This window comes from Rhinoderma darwinii, chromosome 3 (genome assembly GCF_050947455.1).
Source record: "Rhinoderma darwinii isolate aRhiDar2 chromosome 3, aRhiDar2.hap1, whole genome shotgun sequence".
NCBI lineage: Eukaryota > Metazoa > Chordata > Amphibia > Anura > Rhinodermatidae > Rhinoderma > Rhinoderma darwinii.
In genome coordinates this window covers 350,470,721-350,484,472 of record NC_134689.1, presented here as the reverse complement: position 1 = coordinate 350,484,472, position 13,752 = coordinate 350,470,721, and the positions used below count along the sequence as shown (strand labels likewise).

Below are 13,752 nucleotides of genomic sequence, written 5' to 3'. Positions count from 1 at the left end.
TTCAATGGAATCCCCGTTGCCGACTCTGGCCGAGGATTCCGCTCCAGGAGAAGCTCCTGATGTCAATGTCCATATATGGATAGTAACGTCAAGAGCTTCCCCGAGTACAGCGCTTAAAGTAACGCTGTGCCCGGGGAGTCCTCGGCGACCGGAGAAGCTCCCTCTGCTCCTCCGCTATTAACTAATTCTGAAGCAGGGAGCTGATGATTCCCTGCTTCAGAATTAGGTTGAAAGCGGGACATACCTTTGGCCGCCTGGGCAGAGGGACACTGCCCGGAATCCGGGACTGTCCCGCTGAATCCGGGACGGTTGGGAGGTATGTTTATGTACGATATTTTGCAGCTTTTTAGGCTACGTTCACATCTGCGTCGGGACTCCATGGGTTCCGTCAGAGCTTTCCATCAGGGGAACCCATGAACAGAATCCAAACGGAAACCATAGGTTTCCGTTTGTCACCGTTGTGTAAGGGTTGCGTCATTTTGACGGAATGAACAGCGCAGTCGACTATGGTATTGATTCTGTCAAAAGAACGGAACCATTACACAACGGCGACAAGCGGAAACCATTTGCACCGGATCCGTCAGCATTGAAATCAAAGGTGAAGCAAACGGAAACCTACGATTTCTGTTTGCTTCAGTTGGGATTCTGTTCATGGGTTCCCCTGATGGAAGGGTCCGACAGGACCCATGAACGGAGTCCCAACGCAGATGTGAACGAAGCCTTAGGTGTACCATATGGCGACGCTGTCCAGTTGTACAGTATGACAGTATTTTTAAGGTGTGCATGTCCACTATTAAGGGGTACAGTTTAGGTGGGCAGAAGGGTGGCATTGTTTATTGGTACACTATAGTAGCATTGTTTACATATAGCCCAGTATGGCTTTGTTATCTGTACTTTTATTCTTAGGGGGCTCTGACTAGTAAGTGCCTGAGTGTTCGCATCCATGTGTATTTGTAAGGGGTGTGGTCGGTATTTGGGGGGTGGGGCTTATGCATCAGTCTTAAAAGTTGCCAACCATGCCCACACATACAGCATAGATACATTTTCAATTACATTGGAAACAAAATGAATAGAGTGCAGGACCTGTCCCACGGCGGACGCGAACAATGCCAGACAGTTCCGTTGTTTTGATGGACAGAATATTGCGGATTGAAGTGGGTCTCGATCTCTCCTCCAGCTCTAGATGGATATTTTTTTTTATATAACTTGAAAATAATAATAATAAGTTGCTTATATTTGCCTCTTTGTCTGTCTAACCCAGCTGAGTGACATGCTCATTGGCATGGTTACAATACAGACGTCCTCTGTGGCGCCGCTGGTGTAGTGGTATCATGCAAGATTCCCATTCTTGCGACCTGGGTTCGATTCCCGGGCGGCGCACATCGGTTTTGTCCCCATATTTTAGTTTTGACGCTAATTACCACCTCGTTGTTGCTGCTGGCGCAGTTATGTGTGGTTCTAGAAGGCAATATTGCCATTATTTTCATGTAACCTGTTCCGATGTATATTGTATTGACTGCTAAAAGGCATTTAGAAAGGACAGCCTTTTCCGGGGTCCTTGTTCTGCGCATGCGCGGTTCTGCTTCGCCGCCATCTTGTGGTGACGGTTTCTCTTGCATTGTTCCAGGCCGGGGCGGTGAGAGGCTTTGGAGTGCAGCACGTAGCGGGTAGATAGAGCGGCAGACGTCGGTGTCCGGTGTTCTTTATCGTCGCTCACATCTCCGGCGACTCACCTGTCCAGCTCGGACTTAACTCACAAGACGCTTTCCCGCCGGGTCCCTTAGGACAGAGAGGGACCCGGAGCTTGGAGTCATGGAGGACGAGATGCCCAGGACCCTGTGAGTTTCAAAGGCCGCAGAGCCTGCTGGTAGATTTCATTATACAATGGCCGCGGAGGGCTGAGATAATATTGCGCGCTAATAATAGTGAGGCTATAGGTATAACATGATGTAGATATTAGGCCTCATATATGTATAAACGGACAATGGAGCGTGTTTTTTTTTTTAATATCAACCAATAGTCTCACTGCTTTCTTTGTGTAACTTGTGCGTGTGAAATGTTAGCTTGCATCTGATTGGTTGTTATGGGTAAATGCTTTAAGCAATGTCTGTGCCTGTTCTTCTACATAAGATCCAGTGTGGTGGTGTTGTATAGGCCGCACTGTGTGTAGGAGGTTCTGATAGTGGCATCCTTATGTTATACCAGCAATATCTGATCAGTGGGGGCCCTACCCTTGGAGCCACCACAATGCCTAGTTATAAAAGGTTTTTTTCATTACCACCACTACACATTCATAGGTATTTCAGCAGCATTGTCCCAATCACTATAAAGGGACTGTCGCAATTTCCTGTACAGTGCTAGGTCAGGATGGCCCTGTTTCGGGAAGAAGGCTGAGCAATGCTTTATTGGGCCCCCCAACCACTGATCACATATTGATGGCAATTCCCTTCTTTGTTAGTCTGTGATTTTCTATGCAGCTTTTTTTTTACTTTTCCTACTAAAAATATGTGGTATGTTTAGATTCTCTGGGGCCTCCAGATCAGAAAAAAATTCTCATGGCCAAACCTGCAATGTCAATACGATGGGTTTATGGCCCCGTATTATTGTCAATCAGAAGTCGGCACATGTAATAGTTGTTTGTTTTTCTACAGTTGCCTTTTATTCAGAAGTGACCGCAGGGTCCACTGCTATATTGGTTGTTGCCTCTAAACTTCTATCTCCGGGTCCCTTTGCATGTAGCAATAAGGCCGGGTTCCCACGTAGTGTAAATGCTGCAGAATTTCCAGCGTAAACGTTAACTTGACCTGCGGTGAGGTATTTAATTCCGCAGCATGTCCATTTATGCTGTGTTTTTGTTGATTTTCTGTTGTGGGTTTTCCCCATTGAATTTAATGGGGATGCAAAAACCGCAACAGAAAGCCAAGTGTTGCGACTTTTGCGGCATAATTTGTGTTTACGTCTCAAAAATCACAATGCCGGGGAAAAAAACCGTAACCAGAACGCCTTCCTAGGATGACTTTGCATCCCATGTAACCGCTGCAGCCAATCACAAGCTGCAGTGTTACATGGTCTGAAACGTCACTCAGGAAGGCTGGAGCGGACGTCAGAGGAGGGAGGGGGTAAGTATGAATGGCTTTCTTCCGCAGCGGAATTTCCGCCTGAAAAAATTGCACTTGGTGCGTGTTCTAGGTCGGACACGCTGCATGGTCTTTACGCAGCGTATCCATCCCGTGGGAACCCGGCCTAAGTGTTCTGATCACTCGCAAATTAGAGTTTGTGTCAACATGACAACCCCTCTCTAGTTTGAAGTCGGCCTGATGTTCAGCTTTGCTAATCCAACCCCATCACCCGCCATGACAATCGGAAGTTGCAGCCAGCCAGATGTACCATTAGGCTGGACTCACACGAGCACATTACGTCTGTAATGGACGGAACGTATTTCAGCCGCAAGTCCCGGACTGAACACACTGCAGGGAGCCGGGCTCCTAGCATCATAGTTATGTACGAGGCTAGGAGTCCCTGCCTCTCTGTGGAACTACTGTCCTGTACTGAAAACATGATTACACTACGGGACAGTTGTCCGGCAGCAAGGCAGGGACTCCTAGTGTCGCACATAACTATGATGCTAGGAGCCCGGCTCCCTGCAGTGTGTTCAGTCCGGGACTTGCGGCCGAAATACGTTCCGTCCATTACGGCCGTAACATGCTCGTGTGAATCCAGCCTTACGTGGTGGGCGAAATAAATGTCCATGAAATAGATGGATGGGCCGAGTTCTCCAGAGAGAGCTTCTTCTTACAGTGACTCTCAGCCCGGGCCAATACACGGGGTCCTGAGCTGGTAGCCTCCCTCCGATGTCCATATGACATAATATGGATAGATATTGTCATAAGACGACCCCTTGTGTAGATCTTAATGATTGTCCAGTGTAAATGCACAAAAACATCAGCAATGAAATTGCCACTTATTGTTGATCAAAAATGATTTTGCCTACATAAGATTTTCGAAGAAGAGGAAAAAAAGAAAAGTAGATCCAGAGTTTTGTATATAAAACTCCGGGTCTACTTTTCTTTTTATATATATTACGGAGCATCCCTTAAAACAAGTCTGGATGGTGGACTTTACCTTTCATCATCTACATAAGATTTCCGTCAGTGCGATCAGTATATGTTGCTCATCCACTGTATGTTGGAACTTGTATTGTAGAATGCCGGCTTGTGTGCCGTATGTACTGGGGGAAATGTCTGTCATATAAAAAGATGCTCATAACATTCTCAGAAATAGGTTTATCTAACTAGATTGTTCATCGTTGGTATGGAAAATAGCTACGTCAGAAACTGATGACAACGTGTCACGCACTGAAAAGATAAGTGACAGCCTCTATGGGGTGACGGACACTTGCCACTTTTGAAACAAACCAAAGAATAATGGCAAGAAAAATATGGCTGAAACAAAAGAAAAGAAGCCAATAAAAATCATGTTACCAATCCTTGGCTATGGATCTTAACGTTTAATTTACTAATATCTAATAATGATCTTTTGGGTGTAAATCCTCTGTCACGCCTCAATATTATTTAGAGGGATTTCATTATTATCTAGTATGAGTCCAGAGATTGTCATAAATCTACCATATTACCATTAGTTGCAAACAATGTGCACAGGTTCTTGCAGTTGGGCTCTGTTCACATCATGTTATGCAAACATGGTTGGTGTATGTGCCAGGAAAGCTCCCGGCTTATATGCTGGACCAGGGGCATAACTAGTAGAGGTTGGGCTCCATAACAAACCATTGAATTCCCCCCCCCCCCTCTCTCATGACCATTATATTAATTATGTAATGTGTCTATGAACACACAAGTGCTTCAAGTCATGTGCGCTCTCCTCCAAGTGCCGTATCCTGCACTCCGGGCCCTGCCAAGTATATGTAATATATTTCCTGTATTACTATTCTAGCGATTGCGGGTTTAATCCTAATATTAATACGTTTGGACATTACTGGTTAATATGTATGATATTGTATTCATTATGTAGTTTGTGTGTGTGTGTGAACCCACAAGTGCTGATATGTATGTATACATATATCACACACACACACACACACACACACACACACACACACACACACACACACACACACACACACTCTCTGCAGGCTACAGCACCTTGGAGGGGAGCGGCATGCATTGTGGAATTGCTGAATATTTTCTGTCCGGAATCGCGTGTGGAAAATACGCCGCAGAATATAGTAGCAGCATAGGGGGTGAGATTTAACAAATTTCATCCACACAATGTCACGAAATTCACTTGCAGTGCGTTTTGTTTTTTTCATTCCGCAGCCTTTAAATTGCTGCTGCGGAAAGTGGACTGAATTGCTGCGTTTTTCAGAGGAAGTATCGCCGTCTCACAGACTTGGGAAAAAAACACAGCAAAATCTTCACCATTTTATGCAGTAAAAAACGCAAGAATTGGGAACGTCTGCTAGTTTTAGCGGAAATGCTACAGAAATTTTCTGCAGCAATTCGGTTACATGTGGACAAGCCCTTACACTTAGGCCCGCTACACACGGCCATAGCCTTAATCCCAGTTGGTGATTATGGCTACGGAAGGCCGCAGACAGTAGTCCGCATTTGCGGGCTGTGCTCCCATTATAAAGTATAGGAGCACAGTCCAATAAAAATGGGATATGTCCAATTTTTTTACAGAAACTTTCTATGGGACCTACGGGAAGGTGCCTGTCGGCCATAGAAATGAATGGGTCTGTAATTACGGATGGAATCTACGGTCTTATGCATGGGGCCTTAGGGTATGTTCACACGGCTTATTTACGGACGTAATTTGGGCGTTTTCCGCCTGGATTTACGTCCGAAAATGCGGCTCGATAGTGTCGGCAAACATCTGCCCGTTCATTTGAATGGGTCTTACGATGTTCTATTCCGACGGTCATTTTTCTTACGCCCCGCTGTCAAAAGGCGGGGCGTAAATAGACGCCCACGTCAAAGTGCATGTCACTTCTTGGGACGTAATTGGAGCCGTTTTCCATTGACTCCATGGAAAACCAGCTCCATTAACGTCCGTAATTGACGCAGCGAAAAAGCGCCTCAACATGCCATTACGGCTGAAATTACGGAGCTGTTTTCTCCTGAAAACAGCCCCGTAATTTCAGCCGTAACGGACGCTGCCGTGTGGACATACCCTTACTCTGCTTGTCCTGATGGAGGTAACTAGTCACAGTGCCACTTCTGCTGACTTCCCTCAAGAAGATGTCATTGACCTCCCACCATCCGCTTCTAGCTGAAGTGCCACCGCCGTCCGGCCGCACCGTTTTTTCCTCCTCTGAACGTCCTGATGCTTACTAGCGCAGGTAGGACTATGTGTTTATATAACGGGCTCCCCTTGTCTCGCAGACCCCAGAGCAGCCTCTATAGCTGCAACACTAGAAGTTCCACCATTGTGCTGAACATAACCATACACCCAACGGAGGCCAAAAGGTTGTCCTTTCGAGCTCTATTCAGCATTCATTGCCTATACAGTAAGCCACTGCAAAAAAAGTATACCATGCAGAATGCGTTGTTTTTTTTATTATTATTTTGTGGCCAAAGAGCAAAGTATCAACAAAAATGTATCTTAAGCACCTATCATACCACCAGATATAATTATCAATAATCAATGATCCAAAAATATACCTGATGCTTAAATAATCTCAAATAAACAGCAAGAGTACCAAAATATATCTTTATTGTCCCAATAGGGAGAACATTACCCACAAAATACAAACATTTAAAATACAGAAAATTTAAAAACACCCCGGATAGGAATGTCCACCGTATCCCATAGAAATGGTCATACTATATACCATATAGCGATAAGGAAATGTATAATCCTAGTACAGATTCCCCCAGGAGATCAGAAGTCTAGAATGATCAACTGGGTAGGCGTAGAAACCTCATATAACCCATATGTGGGAGTGCAGAGACAAATCTGTATCAAAAAAATGAGCACTTAATTACCTGGGGTGGACATGATGAAAAGAAGACCTAATCCGGGGAACACCTCGACGCGCGTTTCGCTTCCTGACGAAGGAAGCGAAACGCGCGTCGAGGTGTTCCCCGGATTAGGTCTTCTTTTCATCATGTCCACCCCAGGTAATTAAGTGCTCATTTTTTTGATACAGATTTGTCTCTGCACTCCCACATATGGGTTATATGAGGTTTCTATGCCTACCCAGTTGATCATTCTAGACTTCTGATCTCCTGGTGGAATCTGTACTAGGATTATACATTTCCTTATCGCTATATGGTATATAGTATGACCATTTCTATGGGATACGGTGGACATTCCTATCCGGGGTGTTTTTAAATTATCTGTATTTTAAATGTTTGTATTTTGTGGGTAATGTTCTCCCTATTGGGACAATAAAGATATATTTTGGTACTCTTGCTGTTTATTTGAGATTATTTAAGCATCAGGTATATTTTTGGATCATCAAAGAGCAAAGTATGCCACTGTATGGCAATATACTTCTGACTTACACCTCCGATGTATTGTTCTGACGTGACGTGAACAGAGCCTTACTTGCATCTCTGCACAAACAACAACAATAATAAAAATCCGCCTTCAGGGCAGTTCACTGAGCTTTTTGGTGATGATTTTGACACGGTAAAGGTATTTTCACGGCCTATGTTCACACGGTTTTATTTTTGGCCTTTTTTCGTGGCGTAAATGCCCGAAAAATTGGAAGCAGAACGCCTCCAAACATCTGCCCATTGATTTCAATGGGAAAAACGGCGTTCTCTTCCGACGGGCCGTTTTTTTGCGCGGCTGTTTTGAAAAAACGGCTGTGAAAAAGTGCAGGTCACTTCTTGGGATGTTTTTTTTAGCTGTTTTTCATTGACTCTATAGAAAACCGCTCCAAAAACGGCTGTAAAAAAACACAGCGAAAATTGCGAGTGGCTTAAAAAAACGTCTGAAAATCAGGAGCTTTTTTCCCTTGTAAACAGCTCCGTATTTTCAGACGTTTTTGACTCGGCGTGTGAACATACCCTAACCGTGTCGGAATCGGCACCAAGAAACGTCCGAAATGGGATGCAGGGGCTTTTCTTTCCCGGGGCAGCTTTTGGCCTCTCGCCTGAAAAAAACAAAACAAAAAACTGCATGTTCTGTTTTGGCCTCTGACCTCTCTTTGAAATTAATGGGGGGGGAAACAAGAAAAACATGGCGGCCGAGAATACTGGAAACAATAATGTAGCATTCTGTGCTATTTTTTTCCATTAAAACCACAGACACCCCAATAGAACCCATTGAAGTCAATGGGTTCTGTTGGTCGCCAGTGGTGACCATGGTGCAATGGAATCGGCGCTTCCAGGTTTTCCATTGTTCAAATATTACACTAAGCAACTAAGGGTATGTTCACACGACCTATTTTCAGACGTAATTCATGCGTTTTACACCTCGAATTACGCCTGAAAAGACGGCTCCAATAAGTCTGCAAAGATCTGCCCATTGCTTGCAATGGGTTTTACGATGTTCTGTTCAGACGAGCTGTCATTTTACGCGTTGCTGTCAAAAGACGGCGCGTAAAAAGACGCCCGCATCAAAGTGCATGTCACTTCTTTGGACGTTTTTGGAGCTGTTTTTCATTGACTCCATTGAAAAACCGCTCCAATTACGTCCGTAATGGACGCTGCGAAAAACACGAGTACTTGCAAAAACGTCTGAAATTCAGGAGCTGTTTTTGCCTGAAAACCGCTCCGTAAGTTCAGACGATTAAAAATAGAATTTTATTAAGGTAAATCAAAACCCTAAATCACAGGCTAAATAGCCAGATTACTAAACAGGTGTAAGCAGTGACCAGAGAGGGGGGTACAGAGCAGGTATAACACCCCTGTGTGCACCTCTAGTATTAATACGTCGCTCCCCCTTCTTGTTGATATAATGCCCTAGTCTCACATGCCAGTAGAGATGTCACATACCAGAATTTGGACTTCGATACCGATACTTCGTTTACTTTGCCAACAGTAATAAAAAAAATACAAAAAAAGTTCTTCCATTTTCTGATGTGAGGCGCGAGGTGTGATGATGAATTTAACCTCGATTTGCCTCACGTTAATAGTAATTAACCCCATCATGTTTCTCAGTCATAATGGGTTAATGTGTGAGGTACATGATGGGGTTAATTACTATTAATGTGAGGTACATGGAGGTGTTTTGTAGTGCGCCCGCCATGTAAGGCACAAGGCGTGATGAATTTAACCTCCATGTGCCTCACAGTAATAGTAATTAACCCCATCATTTACCTTACACATTAACCCATTATGACTGAGACACATGATGGGGTTAATTACTATTAATGTGAGGCACGTGGAGGTTAAATTTATCATCACACCACGCGCCTCACATAAGAAAATGGAAGAACTTTTTTTTTTTTTTTTACTCTTGGCAAAGTATCGAATTGGTATCGAAATCGCAATACTAAACTATCGGTATCGAAGTCCAAATTCTGGTATAGTGACAACCCTAGATCCGACCATAACCCATTCCTCTGGCTATGGTCCGGAAAAGACACATCCCGACTAGTATGGCGTTGTGGTCGCTTTCCATGTTCTCATGAACGCGCTTTATTTAGTTTGCACTCGGGAACTTCCGTTTATTCCCGAGTCCTAGGATGTCTTGCTGCTATGCTATTGAGCTGTATTTGTGTATATAACACAGCACCAGTGGTTGGGTGCAAAAAAATCCTCTCCGGCTAATACAAGACATAAAGAATTGAGGCAGCGCTCCAGTTAGTGAATAAAGTAAAAGGTGTGTTTATTCACCCCAACAGTGACCTTTCCATCCAACTCACTGAGATCTTTCTCAGGCCTGAGAAAGATCCCACCTTTTGAGATATATAGTCCCTGCCAGGACACAATGACTACAGCCTAAGTGGTGAATAGGGGCCTCTAGTGTACATTGCAATTGTCAAATGGTTGTAATATTTCAATGCTGAGATATGTTACAGGCCCAAAGCGTTATGATTTATCAGTTGCCGTGTTGTCATAGATCCAGATCACCAATTACAACAATATCTGCCTGGCCCGGAGATTTGTGTTTGTGGGAAAACCAATATGGTTGAGGATTTTGTCAGCCTTCTATTTTGGTGCGGTCTATCAGCTGTCTAATGTTTGGAGGCTGCCGGATGCAGCTTTTAACATCTAAAGGAGTTTCCTGTGAATTTCTATATGTCCAGTTATCTGGTGGCTTGCCTTGGCTTCCAATGGTTTCCAAGCATTCCACGGATCTATTTTTGTCTATATGGGTTGTATATTTAAACATACCTTTCTACTTAGAGGCGGATAATTGTTTCCATGCTCCAGCTGGTAAATTTTCGTGTCTATGTATTGATGCATGACCATTTGTCTGGTTTATGTTCCTTTTGTAGATAATTGTTGTTGTTTTTCTTTTTAGTTATGTGGGAAACCTGTCTAGAGATGTTACCGAAGCTCTGATTCTTCAAGTGTTCAGCCAGATCGGTCCGTGCAAAAGTTGCAAGATGATTATGGACGTGAGTTGACTGTTATAAAGTAATGAAGTGTATGATCTGCAGGGGCAGTTCACTTCAGGTTAGAGAGGACCTGTCACTAGGTCATATAAGTTGAACTGGCCTACCACTGTCTCCCTGATTCCAGCGCTGTTTTTCTTTTTTCCCTAGACCCCCAATCCAGAGATATTGCCCATTGTTGTTGGCTCCCTACATGCTAATTTGCTCTAATTAGACAACAAGGCGTGTACTACCCTCAAGCTGACTTGTGCTGATTGGTCAGCATCAGAGGCAGGGAAGCTAGCTCCACCCTATTGGCTAGCCACAGCATATAGGGAGCCAACACAACAGTGGGCCATATCTCTAGAATCCCCCATATCCTCAAGGATAAAATAAAAAAAAAAAGCTATGGAATCAGGTCCTCCTTTAAGTTCTGTAAAGCATAATAGATTTTGGGTGACTTTACACGCTTTAATAATACACACGATCTGCAATTTTGACTATTGAATTTGGTTGCCTATTAGTATTTACACAACACGATCAGTGACATCCGTCACCCTGAAGGCTAATCTAGCATCCGTTTAATGTATATGCCATGAGAGCTTTTCATGATGTTTACGTTAAAAGGATGCCATTATAGCCTATAGGTGAGAAATGCCACTGTTAAAGAGAACCTTTCACCTCCCCATACATGTGCAGCATGGGGAGGGCTGAACAAACCCTGGTGCACTTTAAAAAAAAATTCGACCCTCCTCCGTTATTTAGATATCGGTGCCGTTCTATTTGGTGCCCGATATTTAAATAACCCCCCGATACAGTCAACGGGGCATGTTACTATGGCTGTGACACTGTCCAATCAGATATGGACAGTGTTACAGCAAGAGAGAGAGAACACGCACGCACGCTCTCACTCTTCAGCTTTCAAGAGAAGTCTTCTACCGAACTGGCAGTCACTGCTACGGACAGTGCAAGAGCTGTGGAGAGGAGAGCGCTCATCCCTTGCGAGAGATCAGTCTTGTATTGTCTGCTGAACTGGCAAGGGGGCGTGTCACCGCTACGGACAGTGTAAGCGCTCCCCAGCTTACTATGTCCGTAGTAGTGACATGCCCCCTTGCCAGTTCGGCAGAAGACTAATCTTGAAAGTCTTTGGAGTGAGAGCGTGCGCACGCGCGGCATACCCTCTCATTCCTCGCTCTTGCTGTAACACTGTCCATATCTGATTGGTCAGTGTCACAGCCATACTAACACGCCCCCTTGCCAGTACACGCCCATTGACTATTTAGGGGGTTATTTTAATATCGGGTGCCAAATAGAACGGCACAGATATCTAAATAACGGAGCGAGGCAGGAAAAAAAATGTGAAGTGCCCCAGGGTTTGTGCATTCAGCTGCACATGTATGGGGAGGTGAAAGGTTCTCTTTAAAGGAACAGTGTCACCAAAATATTTTTTTTTTATATCCGTTTTATGTTAGGGTTTTATTAAAAACGTTTATATTTATTTGTGTGTTTGTGTGTTACTTTTTTCTATTTTTACACTTTTTCTTCCCTATGGGGGCTGCCATTTTTTTTTTTTTCCATTTCTGTATGTGTCGATTAACGACACATACAGACATGGAATACGGCAGCCACAGTCCCATAGGGACTGCGAACGGGGCTCGTTCCTGTGTGGGAACGGCGCATGCGCCACTCCCACACAGTCCGATTTGTAATGCGCGCCGTCCGGCGCCATTTTCCTGTGGACGGGAAGTCGCGGCCGGGCAGTAAGATTACTACTTCCGGTTGCGGCTTCCGGACTTGTGCACATGGAGCAGCGGCAGCAGATGGAGCGGATGGACCGGAGGGAGCGGCGGCGACTGGAGCAGGTAAGTGATTTCTATGTATGTTCGTGTTTCAGTGTGTTTTACTACTGTATGTAAACCTACTACACTGTGTGTTAGCTCAAAAAATGGCGACACACAGTGTAGGAGGTTACACCGTTCAAACCCCTCGTTTATCCCGGCACTAGCCAGGATAAAGGAGGGGGGGATTCTGAGAGCTCACTAGAGCGAGGGATTTTTTCCCAATTTTGCAGCATAAAGCAATGTGGTTGCTTTACCACATGCAATGCTGCAATTTTTGGAATTGCTCCATCTAGTCACCAGTGCTGGGAAATATTATAAATTGAATCCAATTTATAATATTTCCTGACTCGTGAAAAAAATTAGAACAATGTTTAATCACCCACACACTAATTGTTTAACTAAAAAAAAAAACATGTTTTGCTGGCAACACATTCCCTTTAAGCATCTGCTACAATCATCACCTGTAGGGTATAATGGCATCCGTTTAAATGTATACATCATGGAAATCTCACGTCTAGTCCTGTTCTCGGCTAAGAAGTCGATACAATTGTATCCAGTCCAGGCACTTCATCCTGAACTCCAGACAGTTTTCTAAAATGTATCTATCAGAGATTCGTGCTGCTGATGTGTTTAGCTCACAGAGCATGCATTGCCTAGACTGTCCCTCAAAACGCATGTATCCTGTATCCCAGTGATAAGGAGAACGGGGGCCTGAAAGTCCCCCAAAGTGCTCCATGAGAAGCCTGGGGCTTCCGGGGTCTGTCTCTGGCTTGTGTGTCCGGCAGCTCCATAGAAATTAATGGAGCGGCGGTCAAGCATGCGCACAAGCGTGACCCGCGCCCCATTCATTTCTATGGAGCTTCTGGACACACAAGCCAGACAAAGTCGCTAGAAGGCCCAGGCTTCCCATAGAGCACTTTGGGGACTTTTTGTCCCCCATTCTTATCACTGGGGGTCCCAGCGATCACACCCCCAGCGATTACACGTATCCTGTAGATAAGGGTATACATGTGTTTTGATGGACACCCCATTTATGCATTATTAACCTAAAACTATATACCCCTTTTACATACTGCTGCAGTAGTGATCGCCATGATTGGAGCAGAGGAATGTATGTAGGTCTATGAAGGATCAAGTACGATAAATCAGAACATTAAAGGGGTTCAAATTTGTTGTACTAAATGTTAAATCACAAACTTAAGAAAATGGAGGCATAAGCCAAGATCTCGGGACTTGCATTGTATGGCTGGTGACTCAAGTGCCACTCCCCAACATCTTGGCTCTTGGACCCAATTTGCACAACAAGAATTATTTAACACTTAGTGTTCTGTATTGTGCAGTACTGGTCAACTTATCACATACCCTGCAGCCTTTCTGTCGTGAAGAATAGCGCAGTGA

General features: G+C 44.4%; 1 protein-coding gene and 1 non-coding gene across 3 annotated transcripts in view; both read left to right on the top strand.

Annotated features, from left to right (window-relative positions):
- The first annotated feature begins 1,309 nt into the window (after positions 1 to 1,309).
- Positions 1,310 to 1,380, top strand: TRNAG-CCC (transfer RNA glycine (anticodon CCC)). Its single transcript has one exon. It is a non-coding gene; the product is annotated as a tRNA-Gly (tRNA).
- A 211-nt stretch (positions 1,381 to 1,591) lies between these two features.
- Positions 1,592 to 13,752, top strand: part of TIA1 (TIA1 cytotoxic granule associated RNA binding protein) — a 28,379-nt gene continuing 16,218 nt past the window's right edge. Inside the window, exons 1-2 of one of the 2 annotated variants that reach the window (XM_075858506.1) lie at positions 1,592 to 1,838; positions 10,441 to 10,537. In XM_075858506.1, coding sequence (XP_075714621.1) covers positions 1,813 to 1,838; positions 10,441 to 10,537 — 123 coding nt within the window. In that variant the 5' untranslated portion in view covers positions 1,592 to 1,812. The remainder of the gene's footprint in view (positions 1,839 to 10,440; positions 10,538 to 13,752) is intronic. The other variant, XM_075858505.1, reaches the window with a different exon arrangement.